Here is a 23858-nt window from a genome sequence, read left to right as displayed (position 1 = left end):
ACACTCAAACCTTGGCATCATCGTGAACAGGTCAACTCACCTGGGCAGGGGTGAGCTGCACACACACATGCCTGCCTTTCCTCACCCAGCAAGGCAGAGACTCCGCCTCCCTACCCACAGACACTTCTGCCAGGGGCTGTGTGGGACCCACAAGTGAAGAAGAAAAGCTAGTGGGGGCCAGGGAGGTGCACACCACATAGGTAAACATAGCAGCATCCCCCTCGTAAGCCTCCTTCCCCAACAGTGTGGGGACGGCTGGCACTGTCCCAATGTCAGGGGTCTCTAAGACTTTGGAAGGCCAGACTGTACTCCAGAGAGTTGGCCCTAGAGCCCCCATCCCACAAGGAGCAACATCACAGCTTGGGGGCAAGTGTGACCAGGAGCCATTCTCACAGGCGCAGGCTTGTCAGCTGCACACGAGGAGCCAGCACATTTCCGTGTCTGTGTCTGCTGTGGCACAGACGGCCGTTTTCCGTTTTGTTAAAAGACCCACTGGTGCCGCCCATCTTCAGGTTCATGGCACAGAATGTGGGAGAAACAATTGCTCACAACAGGAGAGTAAGAAGCCAGCTGGAGTCTGCCCCCTTCACCAGAGTCCTCCCCACAGCACAAGAGACCCTTTAAAACTGCAAGGAGGGAAAGGAGACGGGCTGCCGACGGTGGTGACAGCCGCCAGAGCCAAGACGACAGAGGAGAGTGGGGAAGGCAGAGCCCAGGGCTCCCCAGCTCCCCTCACCCCATGCTTTTCAAGCCTTATGAGTCCCTTGTGCTATCTCCCCCTACGCCTACGGTGAGGGTGTGATTTCCACGAGGAGGCCCGTTTGCCGGTTCCGGGAGAGCATGGCTTTGGGACGGGCTCCACTCCTTGAAGACGGTGGGGTAGCCCTTGTTAGTGGGGACTGGAGGCAGTGGAGCAGGATCCAGAACAATGGGCCGCTGCCGGCAGTATGGCTGCCTGGCTGGGCAGAGGCCAAGGAGAGCCTCTCCCTCCGGCAGCAGGAGGCAGGGGCTGCGGTCCGGTGGCTCCAAATAACCAGCATGTAGTGTTCTAGAGGACCAAGGGTTTATTCACAATAGAAACGGCAACATTTTATACAAGCTACCGGAACAAAACAAACGAAAACCCAGAGAGGAAGGAAGGGGCAAGGAGCAGGCCCAGGTCAGCTGGGCGAGCCCCCCCTGCCCTGCCCAACCCCCCACCCGCCCCGGCGCAGCTCTGCATCGCTCCTCCTCAGTGGCCCTGGAAACCAGGCCCCTGCGTCTGCACACCAACCAAAGGCTGAGGCACCGACACACTGTTTGGAAGTTTGGTTTGTTTTAATTCCAGCCACTGAACCCAACATAGAAGTTATTGCTTAGATAAATAAACCTAGTCTACGAGGAAAAAGAAAAGTGGATAAAGAAACAAAACCCCAAGAGTGAAAAACATAAGTTCCCCAATATGGTAACAGTAAACAGGAGAGAAAAGCCTCCCATGAGGATTTACTGGAATTTCTGGTGCCCTCTGGGCACTGAGACCGAGTCGGACTCCCAGCCGGCACACCTGGGCAGGCCCGACTTGGATGCTGTGCAGGACAAGGCGCGCGCTCCAATGCCTTCCAAGGCAGGTGGGAACCCTGCAGAACAGTCAGCACTTCAAACCTCAGCCACCACAAACCGCTCTTAAGAAAAAAAATACAAAAGGTGTCAAAAAAATTTTTAGTTTTTTTTTTTCTTTTTTTCAAAGAGTTCTGGAAAAACGATCCCTAAGGAATAGAAATAGCACCGTGTACAGGCTGGTCTAGACCCCAGTCCTGCAGCTTTGCTGAGAAACTGAAGCCATCCTGGGTGGAGTCCCGAGTGACAGTGAGTGGGGTGTGCTGGGTTTATTTTCGGCTTGGTGTGTTCTTCCCTGTGCAGCGCACGCAGACGTAGTCTTCCTTCTCGGCCATCTCTGGAGAGACACCGACGCAGACCTGGTGGAACCACCGGTTGCAGCTGCCATCACACTGGACCCAGTCCACCTGGTTACAGAGAGCAGGGAGACGGGGCGTTCAGAGGACAGTGGGCTCGCAGCTGGGCAGGCCAGCCTCAGACCAGTCCGGCCGTTTGCCACCAGTGGCCACCGTCCCACCACTGGGATTCTGGCACAACAGCCAAAGCCACCAGATCGAAGCCACTCTTCAGGCCGTGACTGCTGTGGAGTAGAGGTGGAGCCGCCCTGTGACAGGCAAGCAAGGGCGCTGCATCAGCATCCCTCCCACCTTCGCAGTGCCAGGGCGGCGACAGCTGGAGGAGCAGGAAGAGGAGAAAGGGAAGAAGAGCGTCTTCAAGGAAAGGAAGGAGCCCCAGGAGCGACGGTACGAGCACAGAGACCGGTGGGGGCGAGCCGACCACTCAGATAAGCTCAGAGCAGGTGAGCAGGAGGAAAAGACCGGGCGAGGCGAGGGCTAGCTCGCAGGGTTTCCGAGTTAAGGGAGAGCTCGTCCTCTAGGCCCAGACCTCACTGACCTCGTCTCCTTCCGGCTGCAGGCAGCTCCCCGCAGGGCAGATGGCGTCTTCGTCCTCAGAGTCCTCCTGCTCCGAATGGGACGTGTCTGAGGGCAGGGAGTGTGTGTCCGCAGAGCGGACGAATTCACAGCTGCGCACGCTCTCTAACGGGAGAGTGTCCGTGTCCGTGGGGTGGCTCAGTCTGACTCTCTTCTTTCTGGGGGTCCGCACTCTCCTCGCCCGATCCCATCGCTCTCGGGCGAGGCCTTCTCTATCCAGGCGTCGCTTCGGTTTCCTCTCCAGGCCACTGGTTCCATCTCGCTTCCCGCGGCAGCAGTCACTCTGGATGGGAGATGAGACCACTCGGTTTTAGCCTGCAGTTCGCCTATGACTAAAATGTACGAGGCCGAGAACTAGCTGTGAGGGAGATCGGATGCACCCCATCAGTGCGGAAAACTACTGCATCCGAGCAGCCAGTCACCTCCCCTCCACGCCCCACAGGACGGCCCACTGGACATCGGGACTGCCAAAGGAATTCTGGAAAAAGGTTACAGCCGTGACTAGCCTCCCAGTTATCCAACCAGCACCAGAAGGTAGGCAGACGCCTCCATTCTTGTTTTAGCCAAATCCACGAGCAACTGACTGACCACAGAGCTTGCACCAGGCGCTCCTGTTTGTCGTGTGGCCTACGGAATTCTCGAGGACGTGTGCACACCTCCCTTCCTGAAGGACATGTGTCCCTGCCCTGCAGCGGAGCAGGCGCACTGACAGACCACGAGCAGTAAGTCATCCGTGATGAGAATGTCACCCATGACTGCTACCATGATGACAAATGCAGCTGTGCCAACACCTGCCTTCATGGCCCCCTGGTGAGCCTGTCCCCTCCCCTGACCACAGCTTCCAGGGCCGCACGCTCAGGGCAGTCAGCTCTGGAGCAAGCAGCAGCAGCAGCTTCGACCTAGGCCGTTCTCCAGGGTCCCCCCCCATCAAGTCCACCAGCACTCAGCACGGACACCCTCAGTCTCATGCTGCTCTCCCACTGGCTGTCTTGCTACGGTCAGAGGAGTTCAGGTCTTTGTTAAACGTTAACTCCAAGATCATCTTCAAGTTTTGAAGGTTTTATTCCCAAAGGCCCCCCCATAATACATTACATTTTCATCTCTACTGTTTCTTTTACAGAACAAAAATAACCCTGCTTCCAGCTATCACCTGGAAATGATGAGAAGCATGTTGCTAAAAAGAAGTTTGCAGAATGACCTGGAAAGCAGGACCAGGAGCCAGGCTGTGGACCAAAGTGGTGTCCAGCATCTGCCTGGTCACTGGCAGCCACAGGTGGGCGGTTTGCCCCCCTTTCTGGGAGGGAGATGCCTCCACTCAGCAGACTGCACACACAGACGTAGACAACCCCACCCGCCCCACCCACCCAGCGCCTCCCAGACACTCACCTTCTCACTGCTGGGTCGCACTGGTGAGCTCCGGTCGGCCTGCGGAACAGGGCTTGGCTTTGCAAGTAAGGTCCGGTATAGCTCCTGAATTTCAGGAAGGGCTACCTGGAGCAGCTGTGCTTCCATCAGCAGCTCGTTCACTTCTGGACTCACACCTGTCACAGACCAGACCAGGTCACAGCACTGACAACTAGTGTGTTACACACACATTTAGACCTGTGACACCAGCAGGGGGCACCCGCAGGTGACAACCAGCCTGTCCTTTTAAGTTACATGCAGTTGAAGTTCAGGCCCATGTAACTTGCCTACAGTCCAGTGAGTATAGCAGAGCCCAAACGAGAGTTCCCGCCTTCTGGTGAGCAGGAAGGACTTCTTCCACACTGAGCCCTCCTCACACACTCACACGCAGACGACTGTCACTCTGCCTTGACAGCTTGTGACAGAAAGCACGGAAGAACCTGGGGCATGGACCACTGTGACAGTGTGAGAGGGAGCTTCAAGCAGGACTCAGGGGCATCATTTACAGGTAAAGACAGGAAGAAGGAGCCGGTTCCCAGTTGAGGCTCACCTCTAGGTACCCCCCCCCCCCCCCCCCCGCCAAGTCTCTGGAATGATGAGGTAACCAGGGAGCCTGTGACTGAGTCTCTGATGGACATGCTGCATTTACTTCTCAGTTGACTTGGGCTTACCCTTTCAGCCCTGAAGGCCATGGACAGAAAGACTGCCTTTGTTTCCTGTGCATCAGAAAGCCTTCAGACCTTTCTCTATCTTGCAAGTACGTGGTAACCACTTTCGACATTTCAGGATCAAGGTCTTTGTCACAGTATTGACCATCTATAACAAACCCTACTGGAAGCTCACTGGCTGCTCTTCTGCCCTCAAAACACGAAAGTACAAACCATGGAGGGGAACGCAACTCCATCCTGTCGAGAAGGGCGAGTGCAAGTACGAGGTTCTGCCGTCCCAGTCACCAGGCGAGGAAAAGGATGCTGTGCCAGGGGGCTGAGACACCTACGAGAGGAGACCTGTTCAGAGGATGGCTTTTCCAGGGCTGAACAGCCCCACCCATCCGATGGAAGGGGCATGAGAATCAGGCAGGCACCCAGAGAGAGACCTGGCTTTCTCACACAGAAAGCATCTCCTGGACCTCAGCTCTAGCCAGGTCCATACAGATCACCCAGCCTTCGGCCCTCCTGGTTCCAGGGTTCCACGTGGACTGACTCCAGAAGGGAGAGCGCTTCAGGGAGGGAGGAAAGTTCTCGGGGCCTGAGAGCAGAGCCCGCAGCTTCCTCTGACGGAGATGTGGCAGAGAACACGGACAGGACCCCTGGAGTAAACCAGCTGGATGCCATTCACACCCACCTTCCTACCTTCTCCACTGGTTACAGAAGGACCTAGGAGAAACACGCCCCTGTCCCCAAATCATGAGTAACAGCAGTGCCCTTCCCCTTTATTAACCAGCACGCACTCCTAGAATGTCTCGCATAAGCAAACAGACTCTTTGCTGGGGGCGGCCCAGACAGCCACGGCTCCCCTGGGCAATAAAGGCGGGACTCGCCTGCTAGGAGCCAGGCCCTGTATTGCCAAGGCCCAGACAGAGATGCTTTGAAAGGAGGACTATGACAGACATCGATTTTCTGAGCTCTCTGATCTGCTGAGAGCTGAACACACGAAAACCGTACGTCGGTGTCCCCGCTGAACTCCCTGCTGGAAGGCCGGCGGGTGAGCCCAGCCGCGAGGCAGAGGCTGCCCTGCTGGCACCCATCTCGCAGGTCTGCCCTGCAGTCAGTGACCCCAGCACACATGGCTGCCCCTCCGGGGGTGGCGGGGAACCTAGCTTTTGGCAGAAAGGTCCCGGACAGTGTGAACGCGCTGCCTCTCCTCTGAAGCCACACGGTGCTGGGGCCTTCACACCCACCTCCTCCCAGGGCAACGGTGGGCAGAAGACAAGTTCCTTTTCTACTCAGTGACTTATGTGAGAAAAACAGAGGAAAAACAGGCAAAAATTAAAAAATACACGTATATCCAACGTGCGTCTGGGTTCACGCACATAAATTGCAAAAGTCTATGTACAATGTACACACGGAAATGTGAAACCTGCTCTGGAGAAACAGTGGGCAAGACACAACTCCTGACCAGCAGGCGCAAAGGAAACCCAAGCCACACGGTGGGGACATGGGGCCTGCAAAGCAGGTCGCTACAGGCTCAGTCAGGGCTCAGTCAGGGAGGAGGAGCAGAGCACAGCAGACTCCAAGCACCAGCACAGGAAGGCTCGGGCTCACCTTGCTGCTCTCTGGCGCCCGTCCGGCCGAGGCCTGCCACCTGGTGTGTGCCAGTCCAGAGCCCAGGCGGTCGTGCACAGATGCAAGGCTCCCCGACGACAGCAGGTGCTGGGCTCTGTGTTGCCAGCTCACGGTTCTCTCAATCATGTAGCGCAGGGCGTCCCCCTCAGGAAGGCGCACACGGAGACGCTGCAGGGATGCCAGCAGGGGCAGGATCTTCTCTAGCGGAGGCTTCTCTGACCGCTGACAGTGAGGACAGAGCCAGATGCGGGGGCCTTGTGGAGCACTGGGGGCAGCCACACAGCTTGTGTGGAAAGCGTCCCTGCAGAGCTCGCACTGGATCATCGGGGCAGCGGGGGCCTGCTGGCACAGGCAGACCTTCGTCTCTGCATCTGGGCCAGGTGACAGCAGCTTCCCCTCATTGGTTCGTCTCAGCGACTGTAGGGCTTCCATCTCCCTTAGGCGCGCCTCCCCGAGGGCCGCCATCTGCAAAAACACCCACACCCGAGGGCACCGTCACAGACTCGGCTGCCTCCTGGGCTCAGAGCACACACTCTACACTCAGGCCCTGGCTCTGCTAGGCGAGCGCTGGGCCTTGGGTGACATACCCCCTGGCGGTGAAGGGCCCGGCGGGGATGACAGTGCCCATCTCGTGGGCTGCAAAGGTGAGAGACGTGTGACTGAACACGCTGTCTGGCGCTTCCTGTGAACAATTACTTCACGTGCACCACTTCTGGAAAGTCTAACTTCCTTGCCCATTTACCTCCTAAAAAATTCACCTCCCTTGAAAGACACAGGTTTTCCCCACTCCCCCGCCCCGTGCACTCACTTCTAAAGTCCCCTCTGCTCTCTGCTCCTTAGCTGCAGGCAGAAAGGTGCCCTGGACCAACCTCCACATAGCCATCGGCCACATCTCTCTCTGTCTCCCGTGTGGAGACAGGCGACAGGAGCCGCTGGGCCAGACCTTTCTCATGCCTACGCACACGGGCAAGACAGAGCAAAGTGGGGCACGGGGGAAAGGCAGAAACGGGTTGCTCTCCTGCAGGAAGCGGCCAGCACCTCCCACTGGGAAGTCTTTCCTCTCCAGTGAAACAAGAGCCGTGTCCCAGCAGAGTGCTGATGCAGCTAACCTGTAGCAGTGACCTGAAAACACAGACTGACTCCACCTCTCACCGAGCAGCTGGGGGACGCTGGGCGCCTTTCTGAACAGGGTTTCCGAGCTGTCCAGGGGGACCTGCACACCTCAGTCAGTCCAGGCTGAGTCTAAAGGTGACTAGTTCAAAGCACAGGCTAAGCCGGAGCCAGCTGCCACCACCCTCAGCTTGCTGCAGTTTCCTCAACCAGAGGCTGGGCCACCATGCTCCTCGACCTCTCCACGAACAAACGGAGGAGGCACAGACTTTGATGGCTGAGCCGTCCCCTCTACACTCCAAAGCAATGGGCCACAGGAACTACACCGTTCCCCTAGCCTATCCCCACGTCCTCAATGTCTCCATCTGTCACAGCCGGAACTGTTCCTGATCACCACGTCTGCCCACTGCCAGCTCCGTCGTGACTCACCAGATGAGGCCTGAGTCCTAAGGCCAGAACCAGCTCTGCACTCTCTTTTCGTGGACTGGAGAAGAAAGGTGTGCAGGTGGGGTTGGGGAAGAAACACAAAGGCCTACGAGTGCATCAGATAACAGACCTCTGGTGCATTGGAAAACGCCCATTTATTTCTGTGAACAGAAGCCATGCACCGTGTGGGTGGGGTCAGGGACACTGGGGACAGCTCTCTCGGAGCTCCCCTACAAACCTAGCAGGGCTCAGCTGCTACGTCACGCGGCATGCCAAGTTCTGAGCAGATGGGGCCTCTCGTCACGGAAACGAGCCACAGACATCACAGGAAAAGGAGCCCCTGAAAAATGTCAGAACGAGGCTCAGGCAGCAGAGTCTGATCAGAACTGAATGAACGTACAAACACGCCCAAGAAAGGCTGTGTCAGAATATGCAAATCAATCCAGGCCACATCGAACACAACTACAAGGCAGCAACTACAAGGAAGAGACTGGGAAGAAGAGGCCCCACCTGAGGCAGAGCAGGTGGCCCCTGCGCTAGGGGCAGTGCTGTGCGCTATCAGACTGTCCAGGTGGGACCACATCTGACTGAGAAGCTTCTGCACACCAATGGAAACCATCAGCAGAGTCAAAAGGCACCTACCAAAGCGGAGGCAGTACTAGCAAGTCATGTATCTCAGGGGCATCAAACTCATTTTCACTGGGGGCCACATCAGCCTCGCGGTTGCCTTCAAAGAGCCAAATGTAGTTTTAGGACTATATAAATGTAACTACTCCTTAGCTAGGGACAAGGAGCTCAGCACTGCCGCCGGGTCGAAACAAGGTGCCCGACGGGACAGAACAAGGTGGAGGGCCAGATTTAGCCCTCGGGCCTGGTGTTTGCCACCTGTGACATATCTGATAGGGGTTAATATTCAACTTACACAAAGAACGCATATATCACAACAGCAAAAAACCCAAACAATCCAATTAAAACGAGCAGAGAATCTCAACAGACATTCTCCCCAAGAGGACGCACAGATGGCCGACAGGTGCGTGAGAAGGTGGCACGCGTCACCCTCGCTGGGGAAACCCAAGTCAGAACCACAGCGAGCTGTCACCTCACCCTTGCCGGAAGGGCAGTGATCAGAAGACAAGCAGCGACAAGTGCTGGCGAGGACGAGGGAGAAAGGCAGCCCTCGTGCACTGTGGGTGGGGCTGTGCACAGGCGCAGCCACCGTGGGAAGCAGCGTGCAGCTCCTCCGAACGCCGAGAACAGGACGACGGCGACGGGGCCCAGCCATCCACGTCTGGGCGTTTCCCCGGAGGAAGCACACGCTGCAGGAGCCACCTGCCCCCACGTTCCCAGCGGCGTCATTCCCAGCAGCCAAGACTCGGAGGCCCCCTAAGTGCCCACCGACGGGGAGTGGGTGAAGGAGATGTGGCGCATTCACACACTGGAACACACTCAGCCACGAGAGGAAGGAAACCCTGCCATTGGCACCGACACCCACGGACCTCCAGGGCACTAGCTGAGAGAAAGACTAATTTAAAAAAAAATTTTAAAGGCTTCCAAACAACAGAGCTGCCTCCCTCTATCCCGATGCTGTGCTCACTGAACATGCCCCACCTGGAGTCCAGATCAGCACCCAGGACCCCAACCCAGCCCAGAGGCATTGATGAACCGGTGCTGGGAGGCCCTCGCTGGACGTGCCCCACCTGCCTGTGCATCCTTCATGGAAAATTTCCACTTTCAACAATTTCCAGAAACTCTTTTTGGTAAAACTGAGTATTTTTAACATTATTCTTCTGCTTGCCTTCCCAACACCCTGTGAACAAGGCGGGGGTGGGAGCTGCCCTCCCCACCACCAGAGGAAGGAGGCGAGGGGCCCATACGCACAGCCGCGGCCGTCTCCTTGCTCTCCGCTAAGGCCCTCTCCAGGTCGCTCAGAGTCTCCAGCCTGCTGCTCCTCTTCTTCCCACTGGGCAAGGGCTCCTTAAACTTTCTCTGCTTCCTCTTTGATCCCCAAGGGCCAATATCACAGCGAGGACACAGCACCTAAAAAGTGCAACACAGCACAGCCCCTGGCATGCGGGTTTCGGGCATGGGCAAGGAAGCCCCAGAGGCAGCGCTGAGCAGTGGGAAGGACGTCAAGTTCTTCCCGTCTAACATTTCATCTGTACCGTGCTGCCCTGAGACGGACAACTCTCCTCTGAAAGAAAGGGGGAAGGAAAGAAGGAGAAAGAAGGAAATCTCACAAAGCACTGACTTTGACTAGCCCTAATACATGACTGGCGTCAGCTTACAAAAATACACAAAGTCAGCAATGGTGCTTTATGAGAGGGGAGGAGACCCCTGTCAGGCTTACTAAATCCAAGTGGTGAGAGTCCAATCTTAACAGATTGAGGAACTTCAATGAGAAAAGAGTCCTTCCTTACATCAGATGCTATCCCCAACGTGTCCACCAAACACCTGCAGATTTTAATCTCACTAGAAGCTTAGAAGGATCTCCCGGCTCTGAAAAAATCGTGGGTCTCCATGGGACCTCAGGGGCTGCACACGCACCTCCAGGAGCGAGTACGGGGAGTTTTCCATCAGGAATGTGTTAGCAGCACACTCTTTCCAGGCCTGGACCTCAGCGACCAGCGACTCCAGTCTCGGGAGGGAATTTAGATGCACTGGGATACAGCGGCCTCGAGTGACAAGTTCCACCAGTGTGTCTAACACTGGCACACGGCCTCCGACCTGATAAATCAAGAAAAATCACAGTGACTTAGAGAAAAGGGTGCTTCTGTGCAAAGCGGGAAAAGCCCAGTTGACACTCAGCATACTCCACCACTTCAGCGAGTGAAAGTCAGACAGACTCTGACAGAACCCACCAACGGTGGGGGGATGGGAGGGGCGTGTTCTTTCACTCAGCAAACAATTGAAGAGCCTGCTTCGTGTTTAGCCCCAAGGAAACAACTGTGACCACGACACATACTGGGGCCCCCGTATTCTGACTACGTCCTGTGAAACTCACTAGCCACACTGAATGCCACGGGCAGTTTGAAGAAAATTCAACAGAAACGTAGATTTGTAATAACTCAAAAGACTTTATAATGACTTACAAAAATAAAAGCAACAAAAGAAAGTTTTGCTCCAACCTACTTACCGTTGACAAATTAAAGTAACTCAGAATACATTATTCAGGAAACTAACATGAGTTGAGAAAGCTGGTTGTTTCTCAAACTTTGGAACACAGTAAGAATCACCACGAAAGCCCAGGTATTCTGATTCAGATCCCCAGGGAAGGCCCAGGAACCTGCATTTCTGATGTGTCCAGGTGGTGCTGGGACCATGTTTTGAGAATGACGTAGTCAGACTGGGAGGCTAAGACACTGGGTGAGGGGTGGGGATTGGAGGGGCAGCGCAGCTGCTGGTTAGCCACGCGGCACACCCGACATCTCCTGACCAGACGCAACACCAAACACGCAGCAGCACAGGGCGCTCTCAGGTACTCCGTCCAAAATGCTGAACTTGACTCCGTCCAGGCCTGGATGCCCACTTGCAGTTCGCGGGAAACACGTGAGACAGAACACAGCGCAAGGACATAAGCAGAGAAATCCGCAGGGGCGGACACACCACAGGGTGACCGTTCCGGACAGTGGCAAGAAACATCGGGCGGGCAGGACTCTCCAGGATGAAAACAAGCCGAAAGGGAGGTAGCCAACGAGACGCAACATGCAGCCCTAAACCAGACACACCACCGTAAGGGACACTTTGGGGAAGACTGAACAGAGAGCAGGCAGGCTGCTGTTCTACTGCTCTGACGTCTGTCCTTGCAGGACGGAAGCTAAAAGGCACAGCTGTCCTGCTGGGTACTTTGAGAAGACACCTCACACCGCACGCCGCCCCTGTGCTGCTCAGCTTAGAAAGGCAGGGACATCCCCTGGGTGGAGCACGACACCGGGTAACACTCTCAAGTCAACAGTCCACTAGACACGAAGATGTTCCTTGATGCAGGCCTGTGGGTCCTCAATGCAGAACGCAACCACGGCCAGGCTGTCACCGCCGGACCTGCCCCTGGGCACTGCCGAGGCACACAGCCAGCAGTGTGGTATCCACACTACAGAGCCACACCCTGCCTCTCTGACCACATGCGTGCCCCTCCCCTGGCTGCAGGGAAGGGGGACCGTGCTGCAAACTCACCACCAGAGTTCCAACAATTGCTGACAAGAGCCTGCATCCAAAGCGCCCACCAGGGAAGTTTACAAACAGTAAATACTCCCCGTGGCCAGTCTTTGGCTAGCTGGGCTCACTCCTTAATTACGTAATAATATTACTCACACAATACGAAGTAGAATAGATGCCCAGATGTTTTCTTGCAAAGGTTTAGACAAAACTTCCTTTCTGGCATTTCTTGTTAGCCACTGATTAATTAGCATCGTTTTAAACAACAGAAATGTTCATAAAGCAAGGTACTTTATTCCTAAATTCTTGTGGCTTCAAAAAAACAAACCAACTTCAGGCTCAAAAATAACGTAAATTAAAATTTAAAACACAGACCATTAAATAATTCAAAGATCTTTTCCCTCAACAGGTCCCTGAGACTTTTCAGTTTTGGTGATGAGGAGATAAGGAAGACGCTCCCCCCTCAACCACTTTTCCAATAAAGACCCAGCTGACCAGCGGGGACACCCCATTGCCTCACTGTCGCTGCCAGCCAGTGTGACTCCTCACCCGCAGGGCCACCCATACTCAGTGCTGCTCGCTCTGGACAATTACTTTGCAACTCGCTCCGTTTCTTCTGGAAGGATGGGCGGCACTTCTGGTCAAGCCCCTACTGCCTGGTGACACACCTGGGCCCTGTCACCGCGTTCGGCCATGCGATCACGTACCTGGGCTGAATCTGCACCTTTTTTTTCTTTAAAGATTTTATTTATTTATATTTAGAGAGGATCACGAAGAGGAGGGAGAAAAGAGAGGGAGAGAAACATCAATGTGTGGTTGCCCTCCACGCGCCCCCTACTGGGGACCTGGCCTGCAACCCAGGCCTGCGCCCTGAGCAGGAACAGAACCAACAACCCTTTGCTTCACAGTCTGGTGCACAATCCACTGAGCCAAAGTCAGGGCCCAATTTTTCAATTACTGCCCGTAGTGGACACAGCTACACACTCAGGTTTGTTTGTTCTTTTACACCAACCTGCAGGGCTTCCACCTCCTGAAGCCAGTCCCTGGCTCTCTGCACCGAGTCCTTCAGAACCGCCCCGCTGGGCAAGTATGCAGGGATCTCCTCCATCTCCTTCAGCGCCGCGGTCAGGCTGCTCAGGGAGTGCCGAGGCCTACACAGGTGAAAGGTCAACCGCTCAGCGCTGTGTGTGATGGCTCAGCTTCCTTGTGGTTTACCAAAGAACTAGAAAAATCATCTCAAAGGGAATTCAGTATGGCACGTAATTTCTTTAAATGGCAACAACTACTACATATCCAATTAATTAAGATTCAAATGGCTGCCCAAGACTTAAGAGCAGCTAAGATAAAGCAAACGAACCAGTGAAGTATTTAAGTTCTACTTACTCCTCATTTCACACGGGTACACCACAAACTTCTCCTCGCAGCTCACTTAGGGATAATGCTCTCGAGTTACCCTCGTCTCTCTACCTCTCCTGCGTGGGCCTAGACACACCATCAGGACCCCGACAGCTCCACTAAGAAAACTGAAGTTCTCTCAGGTCTCAACATGCCAGGAGCACAGTGTGATAAATCTGTGCACTCTCCTAAGTGACCACGATTCTAGGATTATGGAGAGTGTCTACAACTTAGGTGACTTTTTGTGCTTTATGCTGTGTCGGCTGGACACTACAGACCCGTCAGAGGCCAGGACACCGGGCCGGTCCCACCCTCAGACGGCCGCCACAGTCCGGGGCTGTCCCTCCAGCACAGACACGCACGCGGCTGCGCCTGAGCAGCAGCACGGGCACGCTCCTCCGCTCTCCAGGACAGAGCATGCTAGCTCAGACACTCTCTTTAGGACCCTTTGGGGTCCCGTCCATTAACTCAAGTTGGAACAACATTTCCACGTATTTGCAAAGTCTGTTTTCTCTCAAAGATGGTATCACACAGAAAATCTAGAAAAGGCCTGTCCACGTGTATCACTCATTTCCCTATTAGTCTCCTTCAGCCCAACTCCCAGCAGTCCCAACAGCTCAGCTACCTGCACCGCCGCAGCTGCCGAGCACCTGCCCCTGCCCGCGCTGGGCGCTGAGACGGACACCCCACCCTCCCTGGGGGAGGTGGCAGCCAGATTCCTCACCTGGCTCGGAGGAGGCTCTTGGCTCTGTCGTCCCAGTGCTCAGACACTGTGAGCAGCTCCTGCAGCCGCGCCATTGCCTTCTCCACGGCTGCGTACGGGGCCAGGCCCACGCCCAGGTCAATGAGCCGCCTCATGTCATCTAAAGTGAGGGAGCTGGGGTCTAGGCAAGCTTGCTGCACCTCCTCTAGCCAACGGGCCTGCTCCAGACGGACACGCATCTCAGCAAGCTGTGGAAGTTCAACATCAAATTCGAAGCTGACGTCCAGCAACTCTTGCAGCTCAGCAGCACTGGGCATCTCCTCAGAGAGCAACTTCTGGCTCTGCTGCTGGAAATCTTCCACACGACTCAAAAGATCCTGGAACACACAGCTCATCGCATCAGAACAGTGATCTCAGTAATCGGCCTCTTTCACATGCAGACCCCTCTGTGCACACTCAACATGACGCTGTTCCGCCTCACTGGGTCACAGCAGCAATGTGAATGACAAGGCAACACCTGAGCCCACTGACGCTGCAACTGGTGACACACCCTGCTGCACACCCCTGCGCGGGGGAGCTGGGGGTCACTTTTAACATAGAAATGTCTACCGTTACCTCTTCTCAGAAGGCCCGTCCCCATCTTTACACGCCCACCCTTCACGTCAACCCAACTGATTTACAAAACGCAGGACGACCAAGCACACGCCCAGGAGCCTCCACAGCTACCTTCAGCAGCGGCGTCTGACTAAGGACACACGGGAGAGCGTAGAGCTGGGTCACGAACTGGCGGAGCTCGCTCACCGTGAGCTGGTTTGGGGATTTTCCTCCACCAGATCGGTATCTACAAAGACAAAGGCCGAGGAAGCCCAGTGAGAACACAGGCATTCCCCATTCCCAGATTCCAGGGTGGCAGACACAGGACAGGAGGAGAGGCCCAAGTCCACCACCACAAAGGCCAGCTCTCAGCCCAGGCCCCGACCTGGTCTGCCTCTTGCCGTTGAGCAGCTGCTGTGCGACGGAGGCACACTTCTCCGCGTCCTGTGTGACGAGGCGAAGGTGACGTAAAAGGTCGTTGTCTGGGAACTTCTTTATCTCAGACTCTTCAATCAAAGCCTTGAAGCTGGCAAGGCCTAGGGACAGAGAAAAGGTCGCCTGTTGTGGGCCTACCCCGCGCACTGCTCCTGGAGGGCAGCGTGGAAGCGAGGCTGTTTACATCAGCTCTGATTTGTAAGTGCTTGCAATGCTTTACATAGTTAGATCTGCGACCATCAATGTGGAGTTTTCTGTTTAAAAGGCAACATTTCAACCTGAAATGTTTACACATTAAATAAACAGCTGACCTGTCGAAACAAAGCAAATGCAAACTCTCGCTGGGCCTGAACTTCCCTCCTACATTTCATCCTGCAGCCGGCAGTCACTAGTGGGCTCACAGGCAGTGGCGCCGCGCCTGTCCCCGAAACGCAGGAGGGTGTGGAGAGCGAGAAAACACTGAGACGGAGGAAGTCGTGGCTTTCAAAGGTAATAGCAGGAGAAAGGAGGCTGAACGGAACGAGTGACAGAAACCAGCACCTCAGAGACTCCTGTCTCAGCATGACATCTCGTTAAACCAAGTTTTTCTGAGGCGCAGCGTAAAACGGGAATGATGCTCTCTGAGACAGAGGGGTGCAGGTCCCTCTGCTTCCCGACAACACGGTCTCAGTCAAGTGCACGACCGTGCACAGCTTCTGCATCAGGCCCTCGCTGGCAGCACCCGCATCACCTCGCCTGCTCCTGTGCCTCCCCTTCTCGACAGGTGCGCTGCAAGCCTGGCCGCGTGGGGCGCACAGGGACAGAGCCATTGGGCTACCGCTAACTAACAGCCTCATCACAGCCAGTCCTGCCTCGGGTACCACCTACTTTTCTTCTTGTTGATTTTTGCCTCCAAAGCGTCATTCACATTCAAGGCCCACTCATTGTAAGACTCTGCTCGCAGCTTCAACGCGTTCATCATGGGGTAGAGATCATCCAGGGTGTATCTGTATCTGCAAAAAAGGTGTGGATTGGGAGGAAATCAGATGTTTTCCGTTCAACATTCCGGCCCTGGAGCTTCACTGAGGAGCCAGTGTGCTCTGCAGGAAACCGCCCACTCCTCCCACTCACCGCAGTTTGTATCTGTGAGGCGGACAGGCACACAGCTCCCGCACGTGGTGCAGGCAGACGAGCAGGCCGGGAGAGCATGCGCAGGCAATGGCGGACATGAAGCACGTCGTCTTGCATCTTATACACTGACGCTCATCATCCGGCAGCAGCTCAAAATCCATTCTCTCCGCATCGATCACTCCCTAGAGAACAGTGTGCGTGAGAGGCCTCTGGAGCCCACTGTGGCCCACTGGCACCCCCAGCAGAGAGTGCAGGGTCAGCACTGTGCGGAACGCGAAGTAACAGTGACCCAGCAAACACGGAGTCAGGCCACTTCCCTTGTCTAGTGAGGACCCGTTTTTGGACAAAGTTTGACGTGAATATAAAAACAGTGGTTAACAGGACGATAAAACTGGATGTTAGCTGTTTATTTGACTCCAAAGTGGCCTTGCCCACATTGTAGGTATAGGTAAGAGCAAGGGAAACGTATGCACTTTCTACTTCTGAGAAAATACTATGCGGGGCTTCAGACTGGTACTGCCAGAGAGTCCACACAGCAGACCAACAAGGAAAAGGACAGAAGACTGCATGGGCCAGACTCCTGTGCAGAGACTGCCGAGACTGGGGAGACGCCTGGGGGTCCAGGAGCCCTTCACATGAAAAGGTACCTCACTGAAGGGGTCCCGTCATCTGTGGGGGTAGCGGAAACTGAAGTCACAACCCAGCACACCCTCCCTGAAAACGTGTCAAGAAAAAGAAGTCTCGAACCGGGAAATTTCAACTGCAGTGTGTACCCCTGACATCCGGCCCCTCCCACGATCCAGTCTGTCGGTGAGAGGCCTGCCTTCATCACCTGTCCTCCTTATCTGGACCTGGACCCAAATCCAACCTTGAGAGTCAAGTCAGTTCAGGACCCATCGGGCTCCTCTGTTTTACTCTCTCATTCTGTGTTTCCACCTTCTGACCATTTCCCTTCCTGCTCACCAACAGACAGATGAACTTTAAAAAGGACTTTGCAACAGAGTTGCTTGAAGTTTTTGTTTAAAATGAGACGAAGCACCAATTTTATTGACTTTAGTTGAGAATGAAACTTACAGTTCACCCAATTTTAATTTGTAAATTTCGACCTGGAAGGATCGATCAGCTCTCAAAGTTCTAAAAGATCTACCATTATTAATGTGAGGCCTTGGAAAGGCACCGACACCCTCTGGGCGTTGTTGTCCCAACCTGCAAAATGCTGGGGAAGGAGAGTCAATGGTTGCTGATCCGTAACAGGCTCTAGGACTCTATCTAACGAAGCAAACACACCAAAATCATGAAACACATCGCCATAAACCCAAGAAAACAGGTGTTAAGGCCTGTATGCGGCAATCTACAAAATCCTGCGTGGCAGAAACCCAGAGGACCCACACACAGCGGGGGGATGCACCACGCTCATGAGCCAGAAGACTCAATGGTGTCACGGTCAGTTCCCCCCCCAGATTCTCCACACGTTTAAACAGAATCCCAGTCAAAATCCAAACAAAACAGGCTTTCTGGCAGAAATCAGTAAGCTAGTTCTAAAATTTATGTGGAAAAGAAAAGGATCTGAAGTCACCAAAACACTTTAAAAAGAACAAAGCTGAAGGACTCACACCACCTCATCTCGAGGCCTGTCGGACAGAGTGACTGTCCGACGCAGAGTGAGACCACGCGGCGTCAGCGCGAGGGCACACGCAGACACAGGCATGAGGACAGAGGCCGGGCACCAACCCAGGCGTGTGCAGGGAATGATTTCCAACAAGTGTGTCAGGGCAATTCAACGGGACGAGTAGAGGATTTTCAAGAAATGGCGCTGGAACAGCGGAACAGCCACACGCAAAGGCAATGCTCTTGACCCACACCTTGTACCGTCAGTAAGATTTACTTGAGATGAAGTAAAGATTTAAATGTAAAACTTAAAGCTAGGAACTCTACACGACTACACAGGAGAAAATCTCTGAGACTTTGGGTCAGGCAAACGTTTCTTAAGGACAACACACAAAACAGATCCATGGAAGGGAAAACTGATGAACTGGACATCATCAAAACGGAACACTTCTGCTACTGGAGAGACACTGCGAAGGGAATGCAGTCAGGCCACCGACCAGGAGAAAGTACCTGCAGAACACCCACCTGCTATCCACATCAAACAGAACTCTCACCTTAATCCAGCAAAAGGGAGGTGGGCAAGACATTTAAACAGACCCTTCACCAAAGAGACACATGTACAGGTAGCAGATGAGAACAGGGTAATGTGTCCACTGGATCTAAATAGCCATTAAACAAATGGTCTTGAAGGCAATCAGATTAAGGAGCGACTTCTTAAAGTGGTAGCGAAGTGCCTAAGAACTTCACTAAGTCACACCCAATAGACACCACGATACTGGGATTCCAGGAGCCTTACCAGCTGACGCACGGTTTCTCTCAGCACCTTCTCGTCCTCGACCATGATGGCCATGTCCTTCTGTACGGTTGAGGCCACGACGACGTCCAGGACATCAGCCTTAGAGGCCATCTTGCAGATCATCTCATCGTGGGAGAACACGCAGTAGCGGTGAAGCAGGCGGTAATGCTCCACACACTGTCGGCCGAGCGGCAGCTGCGCCCAAAGACAGGAAAACACGTGAACCGTCCTCCTACCTACTTCCAAAGCCTTCTGAACTTCACCGTAAAACAACCCAAGATCACACCTGGGCCACAGGCATCACGGATCAACTCTCGGAGCAGACTCTGAGAGGCCTTGGAGTTTTTAGACCTTTACATCTCCAAGATCTGGCATATTAAGTGCCTTCATTAAGAAGTGGTTAAAAAACCCTAATGCATTATTGCCCACAACAAGAATCTAGCTGGAGCCCTGGCTGGTGTGGCTCAATGGACTGAATGCTGCCCTGTGAACCAAAGGGTTGCCAGTTCGATTCCCGGTCAGGGCACATGGCTGAGTTGCAGGCCGGGTCCCCAGTAGGGGCAACCACACACTGATGTTTCTCTCCCTCTCTTTCTCCCCCTCTTCCCCTCTCTAAAAATAAATAAATAAAATCTTAAAGAAAAATAAGTTATTTAAAAAATACGTTAAAAGAGGGGAGAAAAAAAAATACGTTAAAAAAAGAATGTAATCAGAATCATGAATTTACACATTTTCTGAAACAACTGTGCGGAACGGGACATGGCTCCCCTACTTTAGGGACAATAATGCTCCAAAACTAACAGAATAACTGCAGAGACAGGCAGTATCGTTATTCAGAAAAACGACGAAACAAAGTTACGACTCATCTAACACCTCGCACTTAACACCAGACAGTTCTTTTTAGGTAAACGAAAAGTACCAATACCAATATTAAAATATCCTACTTTCCAAAGTAACTAAAACCAAATATGTCGTTAGAAGTAGCTGTTTTGGACAACCGGGGCTTGTGCGGAACAGGCTTAAAATTGGAACTGTCATCAATTTGCAATGAGACACTGAGCTTCAGCCAAAATGCGCTGAGGGAGACACTTTCCCTCAAGTCTTGCTACAAAAGAACAAAACCGTCCCCTGAACCCGGCGGTGCGCTCAGTTAGTACAGGCTGGATTTACAACGCGGTAGAGCGCCTGGCCTCGTGGAGGGCCAACAATGTGCAGATCAGCCTCCTGAGCAGCGACAGGTTAAGCAACTACACATATGATGGGTGCAATGCACTCCCCCCAACTTGGTGTGCAAGGCCCACGAAGCCCTGACCCCATACCCAGTCCACAGTGCAGAAGTTCACAGCCTCAGCAAAGTTGAAGCCCTGGTTGAAGCCGCTGTGGTAGGCGCGCGGGAACGTGATCACAAACTCCCCAGCACACTGGTTAGTCCGGTAAACCTACGGAGACACAGCGGAGGTTTTCAGCGACATTCTCCCAGAAGACAATCTGGACATACTATCAGTCGGTTCTTCAGAAGGGGTAACTTTCCACCAGTTGAAAGTGAGCCAGAAAAGGAGAGAACAAACCGCCACACCACAGTCCACCACCAGATGGAGTGGTGCCCTGGCCACCGGGGCTGGCGAGGATCTAAGTCGACATGACATGGCTCCCGTTACACACTCGGCTATATCCAGTGTCAGGACACACCTCCGTAAAACACAGCCACAATTAAGAATTGCTACATTATCAGCCCAGGCTGATGTGGCTCAGTGGACTGAGCGCCGCCCTGTGAACCAAAGGGTTGCTGGTTCAACTCCCAGTCAGGGCACACGCCTGGGTTGTGAGACAGGTCCCCAACAGGGGCCATGTGAGAGGCAACCACTCGTTGGTGTTTCTCTCCCTCTCTTTCTCCCTCCCTGCCCCTCTCTCTAAAAATAAAATCTTAAAAAAAAAAAAAATATTCTACCTTATTAAACCAAAATAGGATCGCTGACCAACGAAAGAAATTGCACACTATTTCAAGAACATCACTCTCCTCAATTTGGGCTCAGACTTAAACTCCCAGCACCCTCACTCAAACACCTGTATTGTTCTAGACACGCAAATCCTCTGGCGGAAGTTATAATTATGTAATGATAACATCAGCTAGATGAGTTTTCAATTCTCTATCTGCATCAGTGGTTCTCCAACAAGACCCACAGCAGCATCACGTGGGGGATCTTCTAAGAAACGTACACTCGCAGGCTCCACCCACACCAACATCACAGGAAACTCCGGCAGTGAGTGGGGCTCAGCCTGTGTTGCAAACGCCCCTCAGGTGCTGCTACTGGCCAAAGTGAAGGCCGCTACCTGCACACGAGCGTGGCTCCTTCTACAGGGACCTCTTCCTCTCGCCCAACTGTCTTACATATTCCTTACATGTGTCTGCCCGGACATACTCCGTCCTCATCAGAGCTCCAAGTCCTACTTCAAACATCGTTTTGGAGCCCTGGTTCTCCAGAGTAACGGGTCAGCCTCCCACTTGACCCGCCATCAAGTCACATCATCCTCTCACTGTCTGTCTCTCCTCGTCCAGTGTGAGCTCCCGAAGGCGGGAGTTCATTCACCTGATCTGAAAAGCCGAAGTCGAACCCCACATGGCTGCTCAGTTATTAAACAGCCAGGGCCAGACACTCACAACAAATCAGAAAGGGCAGTCAGTACAAGGGGGTAATACCAACAATGAGGAGCTGGTGGTATTTTGGTAGTGACTGGTCGTTTTTTTCTAAGCTATTTTATGATCCCTCAAAGAAGTCCTTTCTACCTGCCCCCAATTACTGGCCTCTGGACCCAAAAGCATACAAGTCAGGACACAGCAAGATCAAGAATTCCCACCTGCACTGGAAATGCACTGTTTATGTCTGGTTCAGCTGAACAGGCTCTGCAGCTTCGTATACCTCACCCCCCGCCCCAGGATCCTCAGTGTCTTCTCCACGAGGAAGCCACTACTCGAGTAAGCGTCACTTCACAGAAAGCTCAGAGAAAACACCACCACAGCACCTTTCGGTCTAGAGTGGGAACCCCTAATTCCAAGCTTAAGACCCTAAAATAAATTTTCTTTTAAAATAAGCTTAATTAGGGGTGAGGGTGTAATGTAATCAAGACCCACCAAACATGCCATTTCAGTCCATCATTCAAAGTAAGATTGAGTAGGTTCAATAAATTATTTTTTTAAAGTACGGACAGAGCATGAAGGATTCGGACATTAGAGTTCAGGTCTAATCGTAACAGAACCTGGCCGTCCTCACAGTATTTATACTGAGAAACGACATGTGTGTTCTAGGTTTTTGTTTTGTTGCAGTGGAGTGAGTTACAAACAAAAACTACGGCGCAGAGCATGTAGTGGTGACGGCTGCCTGACCTGTGAGTGGACGAGAAACAACAGGATTGGACATGAAAAGAAAAGCGTCACACTTGTGACTTGTAAAGTGAGGATGCCTAGCAATCTAGTTACCAGTGGCAACGACTTAGTTTCTGTAGTGTCTGAGAATCCCCAAGCAACGTGGTATTGACTCACACCAGACAGCTCCTTCTACTGCCAAGTCACACAGTGGAAAACATAGCCAGACGCACTTTAGGAAAAGGGAGCCCTGGGGGGAGAGGGGGGCCGGGCTGGCGCTGGCCGAGCACGTACGGGCACGTCATGCGTCATCAGGGTGTTGGGGTTCATGATGGTCACGAGCTGGTGCAGCAGGTCCGGCTGGGACACAAAGAGCTCTGGGGCAAGTCTCTTCATCACGTTCTCCAGCTGCTCGGCAGCGTACCCGGGTACGCCGTACCAGGTTTTCGGCTCACCCCTGGAAATACGTTATAAAGATTAATCAATGTCCAAAAAATGCATAAGCATGGACTTTTAGTAGTTTCTTCTGATCACACACATTCACAAAATCACCAGCACACACGGCCAAGCAGGGACATGTACAGTTTGGACACGGGGCTGAGCTGAGACACAGCTGGGGTGGGAGGGGTCCCCGCCAGCCTGCACCCTGCTCCTGGGTCAGCGGGCGTCCTACCAGTGCAGGTAGTTGATCGAGTAGCTCCAATGGTCTTCGATGTGCCAACAGAACGAAGAGAAGCACATGCCCACGTACAACCAGGGGAGCTTCATGCCGCAGATGTCAGCAGTGATGTGGGCAAGAACAGACTGCTCCATCACGGGCATGTTGTTCAAATTCCAGCCACTGTCCAGATATTCCTAGAACACATTAAGTAAAAACGTGAAAGGCTTAGCTATATCATGCTAACAGTTCAGAATTCTGTTTCAAAGAGATGTGTGAAAAAGAGTCTCCTTCAAAATAAAACTGAGAGAGCAGCAGGCGGGAGAAGCCATGATGCCAACCTCTCGGACGCCATAGACGGCTTTTGCTACTTTAAGCTTTACATACATGGGCTCATGCAGCATGCATTTTGTATGCGTCTCTTTTCTATTTGGCTGTAGAAGAGAAGACAACATGGGCCTGTTTATGTGAAGTCCCTGGTTGCAAGTCAGGACAGTCTGTTAGGGGACAGAAGAGGGGCTTCTGGGGGAATGTGGTCATGTCCTGTTTCTTCCAGGGTGGTTACACAGCTGTGTTCGGGCTGTGAAAATTTATCAAACTGTGCACATATGATTATGTACTTCTCTGTTCATGTGTCAGATTTCCAACAGTTTACCAAAAACACCCTCTGACTTCTTACTGGACAGAAACCTTCCTAGGAGTTGGCTACTATGGAAAATAATGGACTCAAACCTTAAAGTTCAAAGACAAGTAGGTCTGATGCTGGCTGGTGTAGCTCAGAGGATTGAGCACCAGCCTGTGAACCAAAAGGTCACATATTCACTTCCCAGTCAGGGCACATGCCTGGGTTGCAGGTCCCCAGTTAGGGGCATGCGAGAGGCAACCAATTGGTGTTCCTCTCGCTCAATATTTCTCTCCCTCTCTTTCTCCCTCCCTTCCGCTGTCTCTGAAAATAAAGATATAAGATCTTAAAAAAAAAAATAAAATAAAGAAGGTAAGTAGGTCTGGTTTCAATCCCTCAGACTTCCTTCAAAAGGAGAAACCAAAGTAATAGGCTCTGATGGCCCAGGGAGGGCAGTGACTTCCCCGTGCCATCACAGTGCAGTGGCACCAATGGAACTAGAATTCTCCTGCAGGCTCTTGGTACTTTTACTTGAAACCATTAAAAATCTGGTGACTAAGGATTTTCTGAAAGTAATCATAAATCACTTCGAAACAACCAAATGGAAACTGAATTAGTAACTTGAGTTCCAAGCTACATCTGGTTTTTGCAGTCAGGCTGCTGCTAAGGCC

The 23858-nt window shown here is 53.1% G+C and overlaps 1 protein-coding gene across 1 annotated transcript in view; it reads right to left on the bottom strand.

The window, feature by feature from the left end:
• Positions 1-1207: 1207 nt before the first annotated feature.
• KDM5B (lysine demethylase 5B) overlaps positions 1208-23858 on the bottom strand; it is a 49730-nt gene continuing 27079 nt past the window's right edge. Inside the window, exons 11-27 of the mRNA XM_053912620.2 lie at positions 22581-22762; positions 22202-22364; positions 19866-19985; positions 18547-18741; positions 16143-16324; positions 15900-16024; positions 14983-15133; positions 14730-14844; positions 14025-14380; positions 12918-13056; positions 10298-10477; positions 9632-9790; positions 6197-6682; positions 4814-4925; positions 3915-4069; positions 2491-2811; positions 1208-2003 (exon numbers count right to left, since the gene is read on the bottom strand). Of these exons, the coding sequence (XP_053768595.1) occupies positions 1866-2003; positions 2491-2811; positions 3915-4069; positions 4814-4925; positions 6197-6682; positions 9632-9790; positions 10298-10477; positions 12918-13056; positions 14025-14380; positions 14730-14844; positions 14983-15133; positions 15900-16024; positions 16143-16324; positions 18547-18741; positions 19866-19985; positions 22202-22364; positions 22581-22762 (3279 nt within the window). The 3' untranslated portion in view covers positions 1208-1865. The remainder of the gene's footprint in view (positions 2004-2490; positions 2812-3914; positions 4070-4813; positions 4926-6196; positions 6683-9631; positions 9791-10297; positions 10478-12917; positions 13057-14024; positions 14381-14729; positions 14845-14982; positions 15134-15899; positions 16025-16142; positions 16325-18546; positions 18742-19865; positions 19986-22201; positions 22365-22580; positions 22763-23858) is intronic.

The sequence above is a fragment of the Desmodus rotundus genome, chromosome 10 (assembly GCF_022682495.2).
Source record: "Desmodus rotundus isolate HL8 chromosome 10, HLdesRot8A.1, whole genome shotgun sequence".
NCBI classification, from domain to species: Eukaryota; Metazoa; Chordata; class Mammalia; order Chiroptera; family Phyllostomidae; genus Desmodus; species Desmodus rotundus.
This window is presented reverse-complemented; position numbering and strand designations above follow the sequence as displayed.